General features: G+C 52.1%; 1 protein-coding gene across 4 annotated transcripts in view; it reads right to left on the bottom strand.

Annotated features, from left to right (window-relative positions):
• Positions 1-1,793: 1,793 nt before the first annotated feature.
• Positions 1,794-17,106, bottom strand: part of CPLX2 (complexin 2) — an 83,208-nt gene continuing 67,895 nt past the window's right edge. Inside the window, exons 1-4 of one of the 4 annotated variants that reach the window (XM_060635075.3) lie at positions 14,229-14,332; positions 6,512-6,631; positions 6,200-6,375; positions 1,794-5,438 (exon numbers count right to left, since the gene is read on the bottom strand). In XM_060635075.3, coding sequence (XP_060491058.1) covers positions 5,241-5,438; positions 6,200-6,375; positions 6,512-6,542 — 405 coding nt within the window. In that variant the 5' untranslated portion in view covers positions 6,543-6,631; positions 14,229-14,332 and the 3' untranslated portion in view covers positions 1,794-5,240. Of the gene's footprint in view, positions 5,439-6,199; positions 6,376-6,511; positions 6,632-12,926; positions 12,949-13,536; positions 13,825-14,228; positions 14,333-17,106 lie in introns of those variants that run through there. The other 3 variants (XM_060635073.3, XM_078447027.2, XM_060635074.3) reach the window with 3 other exon arrangements.

The following is a 17,106-nucleotide window of genomic DNA, read 5'->3' as shown; positions in this document are numbered from 1 at the left end:
TGGAGGTCAAAACAATTATTATCCCATTTTACTTGCAAGCACACACTCAGAGGGGTTAAGTGGCTTGTTCAAGATCACTCTGCTGGGTGACAACCCTCTGGCAAACCCAGGGCTGCCTGAGCACATAGTTGTGATGCTCTGTGTGTTGTAAGCACAGCAACAAACCCTGCTGTGGGAAGGGGGATGGGGGGCTGTGTCAGGGTGGGCGTCACACAGGAGGTGACATCTTGCTGGATCTTGAGAATTTCAGGAGTACACCAGGGAGGGGAAGGGTACCATTCATTCCAGGCAGAGGGGAAAGACTCAGCATGTGCATACCATGTGTGCTTGGCTCAGAGTTGGGTGTGGGTCTAACCTAGTAGGTTGGGGTCATATCTTACAGGGCCATTTTGACGATTTTGCTGTTGTCCTGACCACTGAAGGGTGCTGGGCAGGAGAGTGACATGGTTAAGTTTGTGTTTTGATGAGTCTTCTGGGCGAGGTGGGGTGATGGGGAGAGGATGGACAGAGGGAAGAGGCAGAAGCTGGGAGACTAGTATGTGGGGAATGGGAGGTGCCTAGACAAGTAGAGAAAAAGTGAGGCCCAGCTTAAGGCAGGGCAATGGTGGGGACAGCCGAGGGTGAAAGAAGGTTCTCGTCTTGTCCTGACTCAACAAGGTCTGGGAAGTGTCTGTGTCCAGGAACAATGCTGAGTGGCACCAGCTCCCACACATGGCCTGGCAGAGAGTAGGAACTCCCTCGGTGTTGGTGGGTGACCAGTAACAGACCTTTGCCCACCCACGGTTCTTGGCTTCATGTCGGCACGCCATATCCCAGGGAGCTTTTAGAGAAGGATGGCCAGAGATGGGGTGTGGGGTATTGTGACCAGGCTGGAACACCAGCTCTGGGGGGGTTTCGTACAGTTGAACTTGAAGGGCGGGAGATGAGTGGCGCTGATCTCTGGGGGCGAGCCCTGACTCTGGCCTTCATTTGTTTCCAATGTCCCAGCCAGAAGTCAGGGTAAAATGGGAGGTTTTCTGAGACCTCTTGAACATTGCAGGTCAGCCCCCCTTGCCTTAGCTGGTGCCCCATGTAACCCTGGTGGTGCCAACAGACAGAAAAGGACAGACAGACTAAGAGTTGCTGTACAAGGTCTTTTCTTTGTTGTCATGGTTGGTTTGGTACATCTTAGCATCTGCGTCATACAAAGGGGGGAGCAACAGCCATGGCTTTTGGTCAGGTTCAGGGGGCATGAGGGGGTGCCCCTCCCCTCCCCCCAGGCACTGACACATTTAAAGAAAGCAGAGCAACAAGGACACAGCACAGATGTGGGAAAGGGATTCCCCCGCGAGAGCAGGATGGTCGTCCTCACCTGGGTCTCAGGACCCCCACCCCCATCCCAGGGCCAGTGGGAGCACCTTCCAACCTCTCCCCAGTGAAGAAGGTGGGCAGCAGGAGCAGGGAGGGAAGTAGGGGACATGTGGGGGAAGGCATATCTTCAGGCATACCCTTATCTGAGCCATCTGATCCCCAGTTGCCTGTCCAGTCAAGGGCCTGTGAGGCCCTCGAAGGATGGAGCAGTTGGGCGGTGGGGTGGGCAACCCTGCCATCTAGGGGCAGGACTCTCAGGACTGGGGCTCTGGCCATAGCCTGGTGGGGGTAGCTTCTTTCCTCATCAGGCCACCTGAGAGGGGCCTGGGCTGCTGAAATACTTCAGTTCACTATCTCTCCCCTTCTCTGTCTCTCTTCCCTCTGTGCCCTCCCTCCCTCTCTCTCTCCCTTTCTGTCTTGTCTCCATGTCTCTCTCTCTCTCTCTCTCTCTCTCTCTCTCTCTCTCTCTCTCTCTCACACACACACACACCCCGATACTTAAGAGGGTCTCTTGACTTCCTGCTTGCCTTTGGAGGAGACCCCACACAGTGTTGCCACTTCCTGGAGCTTCTGAACCTGGAGCTGAGGATGTCCATGTGTGGAAATCCTGGCTCGCTGCCAGCACCGGCATGGGCGATCCAGAGAAGGCTTCTCCTTCCTTTCTTGAGGATGAGCTCCCAGGCACGCAAGCCTGGCAGTGGCCTTCCCTGGCAACCACGCATGCCCACATCAGGTGGTGCCCACTCCCTTGCATCTCATTGTTTTCACCATATACAAATGATTGCTCCTTCTTATTTCTCTAGCTGAAGAATGTCTCCCTGGTATGTTGCATGTGTGCACTGAATTCTGGGACTGCTCCCTCCCTACCCCAGCCTCCTAAGTGTATCACATGCACTGCCCCATTTAGGTGTGACACACTCATCCCCCTCCCATCCAGTGGGTCACACACACCTCCCACCCCAGGTACATCACGTAAACATCTCTTCCCTGCTAGAGCACACCCCACACATATTTTGTTCCCCCTCTCCCTCCACCTGAGTGTGTTGCACACAACATCTTCACTGGGTCACACACTAGCTTCTTTCCACAGGTCTGCATCGGGAATGACAGTCATCATGTCTCTCTGGACCTGAAGTTGGTCACCTGGCCGTGGTTGGAGCCAGGTATGCCCCATGCCGAAATTCTCCCCTGCTCCTGCCTCCAGGATGACCTCTAGTTCTGCTGCTCAGGGGTAGGCCTGAGGATTCTGGAAGAGTCTGGGACGTTTGCCAGACTCATCCAGCCAGCCTGGAGGGTACTCTCGTATGGGAAAAATCCAGAGCCCGCTGGGGGTGCAGAAGGGCTGTGGAGACCACCAGGGACATTCTCTGAGGGTCTGGTGTCCCTCAGGTCCACCTGGGATATCTTGCATGGCTGTGTTCCCCTGCTCATCTGAAGCTCCCTGGGCCTCAGTCTCTGCTGCCCATCTGTCATTTTCTGTGCTCTGGCACCACCTTTGAGATCTGTGGGCCCCTGTCAAGGGGGAGACGTTTTCAAACACTTGGGATTTACATCTGTGTCTGTCTGGGGCTCACACACAGGGTCTGGGGAAGCCTGGGGCCCCTTGACTGCGCCCTGCCTATCTCTGTCCCAGGACCCCAGGGCTCTAGAGAATGACCATCCTGCCCAGGATTAGAGACACAGACAAGCAGACAATAGGGGTGCGAGGTGGCTCCCCATCACAGACACAGGCACAGACACAGGCCCCTTGGTGGGGCAGGACACAAGGGCACAGGGGAGGGGGAGGGGGCGGGGGAGAAGGGCAAGTCCAGGGAGCTAGAGCTGCTGGAGCCCTGCTCCCTAGAGAAGGGACAGACCAGGGGATTTTTCTAGTTCCCTAAACATATGGATTGTTTTGTCTCATCTTTAAAGTATTGCAGTCTAACTGATATGGCTTTAACTATTGGAAACGGACAGAGAAGACACATGTCTGTCTCTGAAATAAAAGCATAAATCCACTAAAATGGAAAACCTGCAGAATGCAAACTGGGGTCAATGAGGCAGGAGCTTCGGGGGCAGGCAAGTCGCCCCCTCCCTGGGCCCTGCTTTTGGGGTAGGCCCCGATGAGGGCCCAGCATGGCTTCTTGGGGCACTGCCAGGGTCAGTCTCAGTGGACTTCTGAGGACCTCAGGCAGGAACCCTCCAAGGGCGGGAGGACTCTAGGCCAAGGACAAGGTCTCCTGTTGGATGTGGCCACCCATGGCCAATGGTTTGGAGGCCAAGAAGGGGGTATGTTACCTATGTTCTTTCTCCCGAAGCACACATTCTGCACACAAGTGCCTATTCAGAGCCACACATGCACACAACACTCTCAGCACATCTGACAGTCTCTCAGACACACACTGTACAACTTCTAACACATACCCATTGCTGCAGACACTCCTGCTATTTTGAAAACACATGCAGATACAGGCTAACACATGCAAACTTGACCACCCATATAAGATGGCTAGAAAACAGATATGACACAATTTCAATTCATACGTACCCCCTCAAACAAACACACACACACAAGGCTGCCTAACATATACAATCTCTAACACAAGGGTGTGATTAACATACACAAACAGTCTCAACACACACACTGACAATGCACCCATATGTACAATCTTTGGACGCACAATTGCTGATGCAGTCTCTGCCACATACACGCATGTGTGCATGGACGCACACTTTCCTCTCTCATTTTCTCCAAGGCCCCCTGGTTCTCACACAACTGACTGAGCAGGAGGCCTTGACAGTTTGGGGTGGAGGGAACAAATGCCATTTTCACACATCCCAGAGGAGAGTTTGTTCTTGGCCAATGAGATGAATGGACAGATGCCTTCTGTCAAGTGGGAACTGGCTTCTCCCCAAAGGCTTGGGGCTTTGGCCAGGAAGGGTCCTCCTGGGGACCATGGGGCCCTGGAAGCACATGAACAGGATGGGTTGGGGAAGTGGGGTGGATAGGAATGGGGGCAGCTTGGCTGTACCAATGGTGAGGTCCCATGGCATGGGCCATTGCTGCCCAATGGCTCCAAGTGTTTTCTGGGGGGCCTGGGAAGCCCCTTGGCTGGGCAAACTGGGCCCAGCCTGGCAGTGGGGCCCCAGGACCCAAGCAGAGAGGGGGGAGACAAGGGGCTGCTCTACCCTGGGGCCTCTCCACAGATGAGTTAAAGTCCGAAGAGGATCCATTTGGAGGGACTGGCTTGGCAGGGGCCATGCCTCTTCAGGTGGGGGTTGGGAGAGGAGTGCTCCTGGGCTGGGTGGTGTCATCTCAGGGGGAGGGAAGAAGGAGAGCCCCAGCCTCCTGCCCAGACCTAGGCCTGGCCAGAATACAACAGGGCCTCTCAGGCTGGGCCCTCACAGGGCAGGCTTACCCTGACTCCCTTCCTTAGAACCAGGCCACTCAGTGCCCCTACCCTGACCTAGAGGCCCACTGTGGGTCAGAGGCCAAAGGTCGGCATGCTGGGCAGGGCTGGAATGTGTCATTACTTTGGCTGGCTGGGGACAATGGTCCTCCTGGCAGTGGGGTGCATGAAGGAATGTATGGGGGTTACCACACTAGCATAGACCTTAGGCTTCTGGAGGGGGCCCTCAGTGCCTCTGGCACTGGATTCAACGCCCCCTGCTGGGGGAAGCTGTCTTCCCTTTTTCAAGCAACTGGGAAGTGAGGTGGGGGCTGAATACCCTGGGATGAAGGGGGTGTGAGGGAGTGCTGAGGGGGAGGAGTCCTGGCCAGGGAAGGGGGGCAGAGGTCAACTGCGGTTTTCCCCTTCAGAACTGAGACTTAACTGAATGAAAAGAAAGAACCAAAAAAAAAAAAAAAAAAAAAAGTAACAAGTGGAGTGGGAACAGGGCAGGAGGGCCGGTTACTTCTTGAACATGTCCTGCAGTGGCCCGGGGAGGTATTTGAGCACCGTGTCCAGGATGCTCTCCTCCTCTTCCTCCTCCTCATCCCCGCAGCCTGCAGGGATAGCCTTCTTGGGCCGGGTCAGGCTTCCCTCGCAGGGCTGCTCCAGGGCTGCCTTCTCCTCTGCCTCCTTCTCTTCCTTCTTCTTCAGCCCGTACTGGGAAGGGGGGAGGGCAGACATGAACATGAATGGGGCAAGGAGAGAGCTGGATCTCAAGGTCAAGCTGGCTCATCCGGGGCCGCCACTCGTGGAAACTCCCCAAGCCTTAGTCCTCTCATCTATAAAATAGGGATAAGGATGCCTTCCTTATGGGATTGTGCCTGTTCTCGGCAGGTGTTCCAGAAAAGAGAGTCGGTGCATAGGGTTTCCTTTAAAATTAATACCTGCCCATAATAACTTCTCTGCCCTTCTGACATCCCCCAAGATTTCGCATCTGAAAGTCCTCCCATAGGTTTCGATGACAAAACTTGATCTGAGCTGATGGGAGGCTACTTATAGCCTTGTTTTTTTGCAGTGGTGAGACTAGACATGTATGGAACTGCTTGGCATCAGGTGGCAGCTGCAGACCCATTGAGAGCGACATGTAACAATAATAGGTGCTTAGGGCACTACGGTACTTTCCCCAAATTCCCAAATTCTGGATTGCAAACATTTGGTCTCCAGTCTTGGGCACAAGACTGCGGACCATAGCAGCAAACATTCGGGAGCGCTTATCGTGTGCATTATCTTACTTAATCCCCATAACGCTCCTTTGAGGGAGGTGTTCCTGTGACACTCCTTTCTCCCTATGACGAAGAAACCTAGTGAGAGTTAGGTCTAAGGTGAGAGCAGGGATTCGGGGGAGCCTGAGGCCGGGGTTTGGGGGGACCGGCTTGACCTCAGTTCCTTACTCTCCCACGCGGATGGGTGATGCTGACCTTGTCTCGGATCTGCTGCCGGACCTTCTCACGCTCAGCCTCCATGCGCGCATGCTTGGCTTTACGCTCTTCCTCCTGCTGCCGCAGCGCCTCCTGTCGCTCCTCCTCCTTCTTCTGCGCGTCTGGGTCCTTCTCCTCCTCTCCCCCCAGCATCTTCCCCATATCCTTGGTGGCCCCTGAATCGGATGGGGTGGGGAAGGAGAGGATGGGGTCAGGGGGGACCAGGGCTGGGGATAGAAGGACTTGGTGCTCTGCGGGCCCCTCCCGCCTGGATTGAGACCCAGGTCGGGGAGTGAAGGGTGCGGGACTCACCTCCAAGGGCCTGCTTCATGACGAAGTCCATGACGCCGGCTCTAGTTAGCGTGCCTTAGCCCGCAGCCAAGGTTGCATGCAGGGCTCCTGACAAGGCCTGGCTCAGAGATATGTGTCAACCTGCAAAAGTGGAGTCAGGGATCAGATGGGAGAGGCCTCTGCACAGACAGACAGCAGCCTCACCCTGGTTCGGGCCCCAGGCTGCATCAGCCCAGGCCAAGACCCAGTGCTCTGGCACTCAATGGAAAGGGGCTATTTCCTGAGTACTTGCTGCGTGCCAGGCACATACGTGTGGCCAAATATCTTTTGCTTCCGATTTTAAAACCTTCATCTTGCCCGTATGGCTTTAATTGGATTGAGTCCAGGAGTGCTAGGAAGAAGGGGGAGTTTGGAGTCAGGCAGAGCTGGGTTCTCATGCCACCCTCATTCCTTATTCACCATGTGACATTCAGCTAGTTCCTGAACCTCCTTGAGCCCCAGTTTCCTCCTCCATAAGATAGAATGGCAGTGCCTCTTTTCCCAGGGCTACTGTGGAGACTGGAGAAAATTCCAGCCTGGGCCACTGGGCCAACCACTAGATGGAATGAGCAGGGGATTAGGGCCCCAGCAAATCAGAGGCCGGTGAAAAACTGAGAACAGTCAGCTTGGATGAACATATCCAGACTTCTGAAATTAGGCAAATGGAGAAATAAGTTACTTTTATTTCAGGAAACATGTAAGTTTTGTGTTTTATAGCTTAATATTGATTTTTATTTTGAATTACACATGGGGGTTGGAGACATGATAATCTTCTTGGGGCTTAGGGCCTTTAAAGTACCGAGCACGGGCCTTGTAAGCACTCAGCTTGTGTTAGTCCTCCTCTTCTCTCTAAATTACCAACTTTCAATTTTTATTATATTTTTTATTCTTTCCTTTTTGGCCTCAGAAGATTTTCTCCAAATAAAATCTTAATGAGAATCTCAGTATGCAAGATCCCAATGTTAGTGGGGCGGGGAGGGTAGAGAGCTTGGAGCTTCCCTCCATCCTTGACCTCCTTCTACCTTGTTCCCCCCACATCCTTGAGAATTTGAACCCTGATACTGTAACTCTGAGAGATTTCCTTTTTATTTTAACCATTCAGTTTCATCACTGGCTTTTCATAGACAAAGCCATCACAAATCACTTTTTGGGTGTAGATGGGAACATCCCTGAGCTATCTAAAGGGTGATGTGGTCACCTGGGGTGAGGCCTACTCCCCAAGGCCTTTCAGCCCACACAGCCTTGGGGGCTTTATGATTTGCTGGGAGACAAAAGGGAAATGGTGGCAGAGAAGCAGGCTGGATATCTCAACCAGGTTGAGTTCAAGGTCACTGGCTGTTTGTGGATGATTTTCTTCATTTCTTTCAAAATGAGAAGACATATCAACAGACTGAGATCTTTCTATCAAATGGAGCCCGAGAGTTTATTTGAGGATTTGTACATGATCATACCACCTGACAGGTTGTTTTGAGGAGAGCAAATCATGACGAAGTAGAAAAACATCCCCAGGGGCTTTGGCATCAGACACACCTGGTTAGAAGTCCGGGCTCCAGTACTCCCTGGCTGTGGCCACCCTGGGGAAGTGTCAGTTTGCTCCAGGACAGCGAGGGAGTATTAAGCCTACCCTTGTACTGGTGTTTGAAGAAGAGGAGACACTGGTCAAGTGACTGGGTATGTAGCAGCTGCTCCTTAATGTTGGCCATAGCTGACTGCATATTTGTGAGGACGTGTTGGAGCAGCGTTTCCAGGAAATGTAAGAGAACCCACCCCAACCCAGAATTCTGAGTGTGAAGGCGGCTCAGCTCAGTCAATTAAGATGTTTTTGCTGGATTCAAAAACATTGTAAAGAAACTGCATTTCTAAGAAGAGGAAATGAACAATTTAATAATCAAATGATTTCAGGAACTATTGGGTTCCTCCTCTGTGTTTACACGCAGCTCAAGGAATTTGCAGGTGGTAGTAGAGACATGGGACTTTAATCTGAGATGCTTCAAATTGGTCCACAGGGCACCTGGGCTTTAGGTTCAGTCTCATCCCTAATTTGCTGCTCTGGCAAGTCTCTCTCCTGAACCAGATGATCTTCTGGGCCCTCTTCCCAGTGGTTCGGTTGGAGCAGTTTTGCAGCCTTTGAACTGCTGGCCACCCCCACTGTATCCTCAAATCCTTCTCCTGTCTTGGCTCGGTGACTCAGTTCTTTCCTCTCCCCCATGTCCTACTGCTCTCTTTCCTCTCCTAGTGCTCCTCGCCCTTCCCCATCCCAGCTTTGCTGCCTCCTCTTGTTCTCCGCTCTTCAATAAGAGTGTTCCCCAGGACTCGGACTTTAGCTCCCGTCTCTTTTTCCTCTCTAATGCTTCCCTAGGGCAACTCATCCTTTCTTGGGCTTTAATGATACCTAGACATCTTATGTGGGCTCTAGACCCCTGTAGTCATTTATCCAACAAATATTAATTGAGTATCTCCTATGTACCTATGTACCAGCGTGTTAGGCACCGGGGATATACGAGTAAACAAAACAGACAAAACCCTGCCCTCATGCAGATTACATTCTGGAGTGTGTGTGTGTGTGTGGGGGGGGGGGGGGGGGGGGATGGGCGGTGAGTGTGTGTGTGTGTGTGTTTGTGCACAGGGAAATAGACAACAAATAAATCAAGATATGCACTTGCCTTCCTCTTGGGCACCTCCCTCTGGATGTCCCATGGCACCATTCAAAGTTAACATAACATCTTTCTATCACCGCACCATCTCCTTCTCCAGACTCTTCTGTTTCTAAGCATTCATTCAGCAAACATTGATTACCATCCCTCCCGGCCCCCCAATATGCAAAGTACATCTACTCATTTGAGGCCCGAGTCTTCTGGATACTTACATCCCTGTCATTCTAGGTGCCCCCTTACCCTTGTTGAGTGAGGCCTGCTGGGATTATTTAGCAGCTTCTTGGGTCCATCCCAAAGTCCTGCTGCTCACCCCCAACGTGGCTCTCTCGGCTATTAAGTAATTTGTCGTTCACCCTGTTGAGGTTCTCCCAACCAATTTCTCAAGGCCCAGGGTCCTCCTACTCTGTCTCCTTCCACAGGTGCATTGGAAGACTTGTGAGCCCTGGGTCAGGCGTACCTGACTCCGATCCTGAACCTGCTACTTTTTAGCTGTGAGATAGTAAGTAATTGACTTAGCCTCTTTTCTTCATACAGTGAGGATTATGTGCCACTTTGAAAGGTTAGAAATAATGTGTTTAGCACATGGTGGCAGTGGGGAGCTCAGTACATGGTGACTGCTATCACTCTCAAAATGATTAATGCCAACTAGTATGAGATCCTGCCACTTTCCCTCCTAGCTTCTGAGGACGAGGTCCCCCTCCTTCCTGCTGAAGTTAATCTATCCACCGGTACTGCAGATCTTCTCTCCTTACACCTCCTACTTGATCTTTTCGTGCTCTCTCTTCCTCACATCCTCAGTCTCCTGGATAGGTCTCTTTATCCGCTTCCTTCTCCAACTCCTGCCCCTTTCCCTTAATCTCTGTCCTCTACCTTTGTGATGAAGGGGTGTCCATTTGGTGTCTCCACTTCTTCAGCTCCAGGTCAGCCCTGAAGCTCTGTGAGATCAGAGATCTGCTGCCTCTGCACTGCCACCGAAATTGCCCTCGTCGGAGTCGCCAGAGGCCTCCAGAATGCCAGATCCTGGAGTGTTTTCACTGCTCTGAAGCTCCTCCATCCAACCCTCTGTAGCATCAGATACTGGTGATGACTCTACTCTCTCCTCATCCCTCTATTTTTCAGCCCTCTTCTTGAATCTTTTGAATTCTAGGACGGCACTCCTGTGGTCTTCATCCTACTTCTCAGACAAATCTTTCTCCCCTCTACTGACTTCTTTTCTTTAAAATGTAGATGTTATCCAAGCAATCACTCTCCCTCTTTCTCCTCCTACTGTCCCTTATTCCTCCACTGTCTCCCTTGGGAATCTCACCTAAACCTATTGATTTATGCCCTTCTTTAGTCACAGACCACCCCCAGCCCCCAGACTCACACATTTAACTTTCTGCTGGATATTGCCACATGGGTAATCTCAAATTCAGTCTATCCAAAGATCGATCTTATCCTTGCTTCCCTCACCCAACCACCTTTTCTTCCAGCATGTCTTGTTCCAGTCGCCTCAACTGAAAACTCTAGAGTCAGTGACTTCTTCACTTACTCACTCACTCACTCCCAATATTCTTTGGGCATCTACTCTGCCAGGCACTGTTCTCGGTGCTGGGGCTGTGGCAGGGAACAAGGGAGTCACATTTGTTCTCACAGCACTCAGTTAGCTGGGGAGGGAGACACCGGACAAAAGACCACACAAGGAATTGGTGAGTTAAAATTGGGAGGGGATGCTAGAGAGGAGTCCAGAGACTGTAGCTTCATGGTGCTTCCTGCATCCACACCCTCTTCTCCTACGCTGCTAATGTCTTGGCTCAGGACTTCAAGGTTCTGGATTTGTGCATAACCTCTATGTCTGTCCCTCCCTCAGCTCTTACCCATCCTCCACATGGCTGTCCAATTAATCTTCCTAAAGGGCAGATCTGCTCATCAAACACACCCTGCAATGGCTCCCCATGGTCTTGTTAAACTGGCCAGAGGGTCCTTGTGCTGACCTTCAAATCCTGCACAGTCTAGCACCTGCCTGCCTTGCCATTCATTTCTCATCTTTTGCATGTGGCTCTGCTTCTATTTAAAAACCACTGGGTATTTGTTCATTTTACAGCCTGGGAACCCCTTAACTTCATCTCTGTCGGTTCTAATCCTGACTCCACTACTTACTAAGTGACCTTGAGCAAATGACTTAATCTTTTTTCATCTGTGAAATGGAGACAATACTATCCCCAAGACATGTTGTGAGCATTAAATGAGATAATGCAAATAAAGTGCTCAGCCTAGTGTTTGGCACATAGTAGGTGCTAATACATATAACCTATCATCACTATCATGGTTATCATCATCACTGTTATCATCATCAGCAGCAGCAATATTAATTTTCAAAGAGCCCTCTCAAACATCACTGCCTTTATGAAATATCCTGGATCTCCTGGGTGAGATGTGATGGTGTCTTCCTCTTCTGAGTCCCAGGGTACTTTTCTACTGCAGCCTTGCCTGCCTCCAGCTCATGTGCTCTGTCCAGCTGTGTGTGTTTCCTTTCCAGATCTCTCTGAGCTCCCTTTAGGGGAGGGCTTGTATCTTGTTCATTTCCCTTATTCCAGAGTCCACAATATCTCCTGGTTCATGGTAGAGCCTCATGACGTATTTGCTAGGTTGAATTTAATGTTGTGTGTCAGAGAGTATGTGAGAGTCTACGCGTTCAGAGTATGATCCTGCATGTCTAACTCTGAACTTAGGCATCGTGTGAGCCTGCGTGAGCGTGTGTGCAGGCGTGTGTGTAGATATTTTGCCATATGCCTGTAGGAGTGCTGAGGTCGGGCAGGTTGCATGCAGTTGAGGATTTTGGCCAGACCGCCAGGAGGCGCTCCTCAGCGGTTCTGCGGGAAACCTTGGTCTATCCCCGCGCGGGAAGGGTGGTGGTAGTGGTGGTGGTGGTTGTGGGGTGGGGGTGGTGGTGATGCTGGGCTGGGGGAGGGGAGACAAAAAGGGGGAGAGGGAGGGCTGCCGCCGCAGCACGTTTCCGTGCCTTTAGCGCGCCCAGGACCTAGGACACATCTTCAGCTTTCCCTCCTCGACTTTCTCCAGCCTGTCCCAACCCGAAGGCAGCGGAGGCACCTCCTCAGGCTTGGCCGTCTGAGCCCCAGCCGGTTTTCGGGACTGGGCCCCGCCATCCGACATGCAGATTCGGGCACCTGCAGTGTTTGTCCTTGTGGCTGTTTTTCTGTTCTTATGGCTCAAGTCCAGCCTATATTCACCGCAACTCAATCCAACACTCATTTGCTTTTCGCAGGGAACCCTACGCTAATGGCGATGGCAGAGACAGAGGATGCCCCTTACCTCCCCCTCCACTCCCCCCCCCCCCATACGCCCCTGGAAAAGAGAAGCACTGGGGGAGGGGAAGGGGCAGTGGAGGATGGGAGGGGATAGGGAATCGGCTCCCTCAGAAAAGCGGAAGTGGCAGGGACTTAGCGTTCCCTCGGCAGAAGAGGATAGGAATCTAGGCGTCCCTCTCCTGCTCCCCTGCGGAGACGAGCCAGCATCTCTGCCCTGGAGCTCTCGGTTGGCCGCTGAGAGCGCCCCTCCCCCAACACACAAAGCTTCAACCCCAAGACCCAGCCAGGTATCAAACTTTGATGGGGGAGGGGGCAGAGTGGGGCCTGCGAAGGCCTTAGAAGGGACGGTAACTTATTACCCCAGGCAGAGAACGTGCTCTGGCCAAACCTTGGCTCCTCCTCCTCTGAGGACAAATAGTCCCTTTGGCCCCTCACCTTCAGTTGACGTTTTAAGCTTTCCTCCCCTCCACCTTCGGCCTCTCCGCCCCCCTCCTGGCGCCCTCTGACTCACTCCAGGAGCCTGAACCCCTTCGGGGGCGGCTCCCTCCTCCGGGGCGAAGAGGGCTCTGGAGGGTTCCGGGTGAACCACAACCTGAAGTAGCTTAGATCGACTCCCCCCGCCCCCCCCCAATCCCCACCCCCGCGAGCTCGAAGTTGTTCTCTAGGTTCAGACTTGAGTCTCCCGCCGCCCTCGGGGCGGTCCTGGCTCTCCGGGAGCAGGGCTGTTTTGGGCTTCTGCCCGGAGGTCTCCGACTCGGGGCCCACTCCTCCTTCCCAGTTTGCCCAGGTTTAACTCTCTTCCCTCCGCTTGCTCGCTCCACCCTCGCGGGGAGCTGTCCTTTCAGCACCACGCCGAGCGCGCCCAGGAGGGTCCCAGCTGCTGCCGCTCAGCCTCCCTTTCCGGCGCCTGGCCAGTCTTGGGGAGCTGTCCCCTCGAAAGCCGTACTCCCCAGCTTCCCAGGCTGCCCTGCAGCCTCACGGCGAGAGCCGGGACCCTGTTGCCCACAGCCCGGCTCCGCCCTCCCGGCCCGTGGTCAGCACCGACCTGGCGGTCCACGAAACCGTCTGAGCCACTGCAGGGCTCCGGGTGTACTCAGCGAGGCGGTTCCTTCTGCTATTCCAGCTCCCGCCGCCGCCTCGTGCAACTCCACCAGGCGAGCTGGGGCCGCGGCTGCCGCTGCCGCGGGCGGCTGCCTGAGGCGCCCTCCAATCACGCCCCTCAGCCAGGCCCTGACGTGCTACCGCTCCCCTTCCAGATGGGAAATTCAAACCTCTCTCTCTCTCTCTCTCTCTCTCTCTCTCTCTCTCTCTCTCTCCTCTCCACTCTCTCCTCTCTCTCTCCCCCCTCTCTCCTCCCCCTCTCCTCTCTTCCTCCTCCCCCTTCCTCTCCCTTTCCCATTCTTCCTCCTTCTCCCCTCTTTTCTCTCTCTACTCTCCTTCCTCCTCCACCTTTCGCTGTCCCCTCCACCCCCGCCCCCGGAAGACACCCCCGCCAATCCCCCCCTGCAGCCACTTGTCCTGGCCAAAGCTCTTAGGACCACAAGCTTGTTGCTTCAATGCACTGAGGGCACAGTGATGGGTCAGGGGATGGGTTCTTTAAAGCAAAACTCAAAGATCACCTGCTTGGGAAAGTCCTCCTGATTCCTCCAGGAAGAATTGGTCCCACTCTTCTCAGGGTTTCTGCCATTCCTAGACACATGGCTGTTTCAGAGGCAATTGTTGCTCTATTTTGCTTACCTCTTGCCTGTGAGCTCCTATAGGACAGGGCCACCATCAGACCATCTTTACGGCCCCTCAGCATCATGTCCTGCCACAGGAGTACTCAAGAAACATTGATGGATCATGTGGTAAGGCTCCAATAGGGGCTAAGGAGTCCTTCCTGTGGACCCAGAGGGAGAAGATTGCTGCAAAATTCGCTGATTGCCAATCCCTTGTAGATCTGGTATCCTGTGCAGAATAAGGAATCTGTCGCAAACTTTATTCTAGAAGCCTATTTCTTTCTCTTGTAGGCCCAGGGAGGAAAAGGGACCTCCAAGAGGTAGGGCGACATCTGTCCATATCCCTCAAGACTTTCCTCTCCCACTTACACTCATTTCTCATTTTATTACTCTCTCCTAATGAATCTTTCCATTCTGCCTGCCATCTTTTGGCTCTAAAATGCTTCCTTTAATCCAGACCGATCTGTAAGAAAATGACTTAGGGGAGGAGGGGCCTTGTATCAGGCCTTTGAAAGATTTGCAGGAGTTTGTGCATCAATCAGGGTTATGTCAGAGTGTAGATGACTTCTGCTTCTGTAAGGGGATGGCTTCCTTCCAAGGAGGAAGCAGCAAGAGCTGCAGAGGGACAGGATTGGGAGAGGAAGGAGGTGTGATTTGTGTGATTTTTGTTCCAAAAGGAGGGGACTATTCCTTTACACAAGTTCACAGCAGAGTCCTCAAAGTGAGGGACTTCCACAGGTCAGAGGCCATTGGCGGAACCACCCTTCTTACCTGGAGAGTCATCTTCTGAAGCTCATCTCTATTCTCCCCTTATAGGCTATGGGGCTTGGTATAGGGAAAGCCCTTCATTTATGGCTGAGTTCTGTTTAACACTGTGTTGGGCCATCAGCATGCTCATTTTTAATTTTCTTCCTTTTCCTGAGGCAGACACTAATGGGGGGTGGGCAGTGGGGAGGCTGTTTGATTAGAGGGACTTAGACTTGCCACTCATGCCTGAGGGGAGTTCTGGGCAGGGAGATCTGATATTATGCCATTTTAAGACTCACAGTCCTCCTCCTCTCTCTCCTTCTCCCTCCTTTCTTCCTGTTCTTCCAGAGCAGAAGCTCGGTGAATGGGACCTGGCTGGCAGCACTCTACTTACAGCTGGGGTTTTTCCACAATGGGCATTGTCTTTAACATGGACATCAACCAGGATGCCCTGGTGGCTCAGTCAGTTAAGCCTCCTACTTCATTCGGCTCAGGTCATGATCTCACAGTTCGTGAGTTTGAGCCCTGCATCGGACTCTCTGCTGTCAGCACAGAGCCTGTTTTGGATCCTCTCTCCCATCCCTCCCCCACTCTCTCTCTCTTTCTCTCTCTCAAATAAATAAAACATTAAAAAAATAGAGACATCAACCAAGCTGGGCTAAACATCCAACTTAGCCCTCAGAAAAATACTGAGCTCAGTTCTGGACACCATACTTTAAGATAGTTTAGGGGTGCCTGGGTGGCTCAGTCGGTCCAACTTTGGCTCAGGTCATGATATCACCGTTCGTGGGTTCAAGCCCCATGTTGGGCTCTGTGCTGACAGCTCATAGCCTGGAGCATGCTTCAGATTCTGTGTCTCCCCCTCTGTCTCTGCCCCTCCCCCACTACACTCTGTCTCTGTCTCTTTCTCAAAAATAAACATTAAAAATATTTTTTAAAAAATGGATTCAATAAGCTTGCATATGTTTAGGGAAAAAAAGGGTAGTTTGGTGGCAGGTGTCTGGAAATCATGTCACATGGGTGAAAGTTGAAGGATTTGAGGGTGTTTCATCTGGAGGAGAGAATGCTGACGGGCCAAGTCTTGCTCAGTTTATAACTCTGGCACTTAGCATGGTGCCTGGCAAAGTAGGTGCTAAGGAAATGCTTGTGGTTGAATGAATGACCACTGCAAGCAAAATGGAGTACTATTGTTTTCATCAGCCCTGAAGACAGAATTAGGGCAATGGGGGAAAGGTAAAGGGAGGCAGACAGAAGCTCTAAGAGGAAAAATCTTCTGTCAGTTGGAGCTGTCTAGCCATAGCGTGGACTGGCTCATGTTAGGTAGTGAGTTCTCCATTCCCTGGAAAATGACAGTTGGGTGGCAGGTGACAGCTAAAGCCCCCTTTGAACCCAAGCTTCTGTGAATCTATAAAATACTGTATGAGCTGACATGAATCATGTCAGCTGCAGAAAATCTTACTGGTGAATAAAAGGACAGCTCAGTCAAGCCTTGTTGGCTTCATCCTGTTGAATGATTAGGGGCAAATCAGGGCACTTTAGCTACTGATACTTTGTGTTGAAGAAAGATGGCGGACAGCTGAATACTTGCTCCCTGTTCACTCTTGCCAGCCTAGACATAGTTCCTAAATACTCTACTGTCAATGTAGAAAAGTCATTAAATATTATAACCATTTTCTAATGATTATAATACTACTAGTCATAGCAACCATCAGGCCCCCATTATATCTCAGGCACTTAGTTTGGTGCTTTGCATAAATTACATTCTCTCCTTTAGTTCACACAAACCTCTGTTTCCAAGATGAGGAAGTCGATCTCCTGGGAGATGCAGTGAGTCTTTGGCATAGCCAGGATTCTAGCCCAGGCCTGCCTGATGCTCAGCTCTGGGGTCCTTTAACCCCCCCCCCCCCCCCCACCACCCCGCTGCTTCTCTTCTGACACATCCCACAGCCTATGGAAATGTAACTTTTGCTCTTCAGATGTTTTTCACATTGACATTTATCGTCCTCCCTGTTCTCCAGTTTCTCACTTAAAAAAAATAAAAACACAAAAAACTGCCTTGAATTCACACCCAGATTAGGGTCTTTGTGTCATGTGGGTTGTCTGCATTTTCTTCATCTCCTGCATCTCTAATCCAGCCCGCTGTGAGTCCC

The sequence above is a fragment of the Panthera onca genome, chromosome A1 (genome assembly GCF_046562875.1).
Source record: "Panthera onca isolate mPanOnc1 chromosome A1, mPanOnc1 haplotype 2, whole genome shotgun sequence".
Classification (NCBI taxonomy): domain Eukaryota; kingdom Metazoa; phylum Chordata; class Mammalia; order Carnivora; family Felidae; genus Panthera; species Panthera onca.
This window is presented reverse-complemented; position numbering and strand designations above follow the sequence as displayed.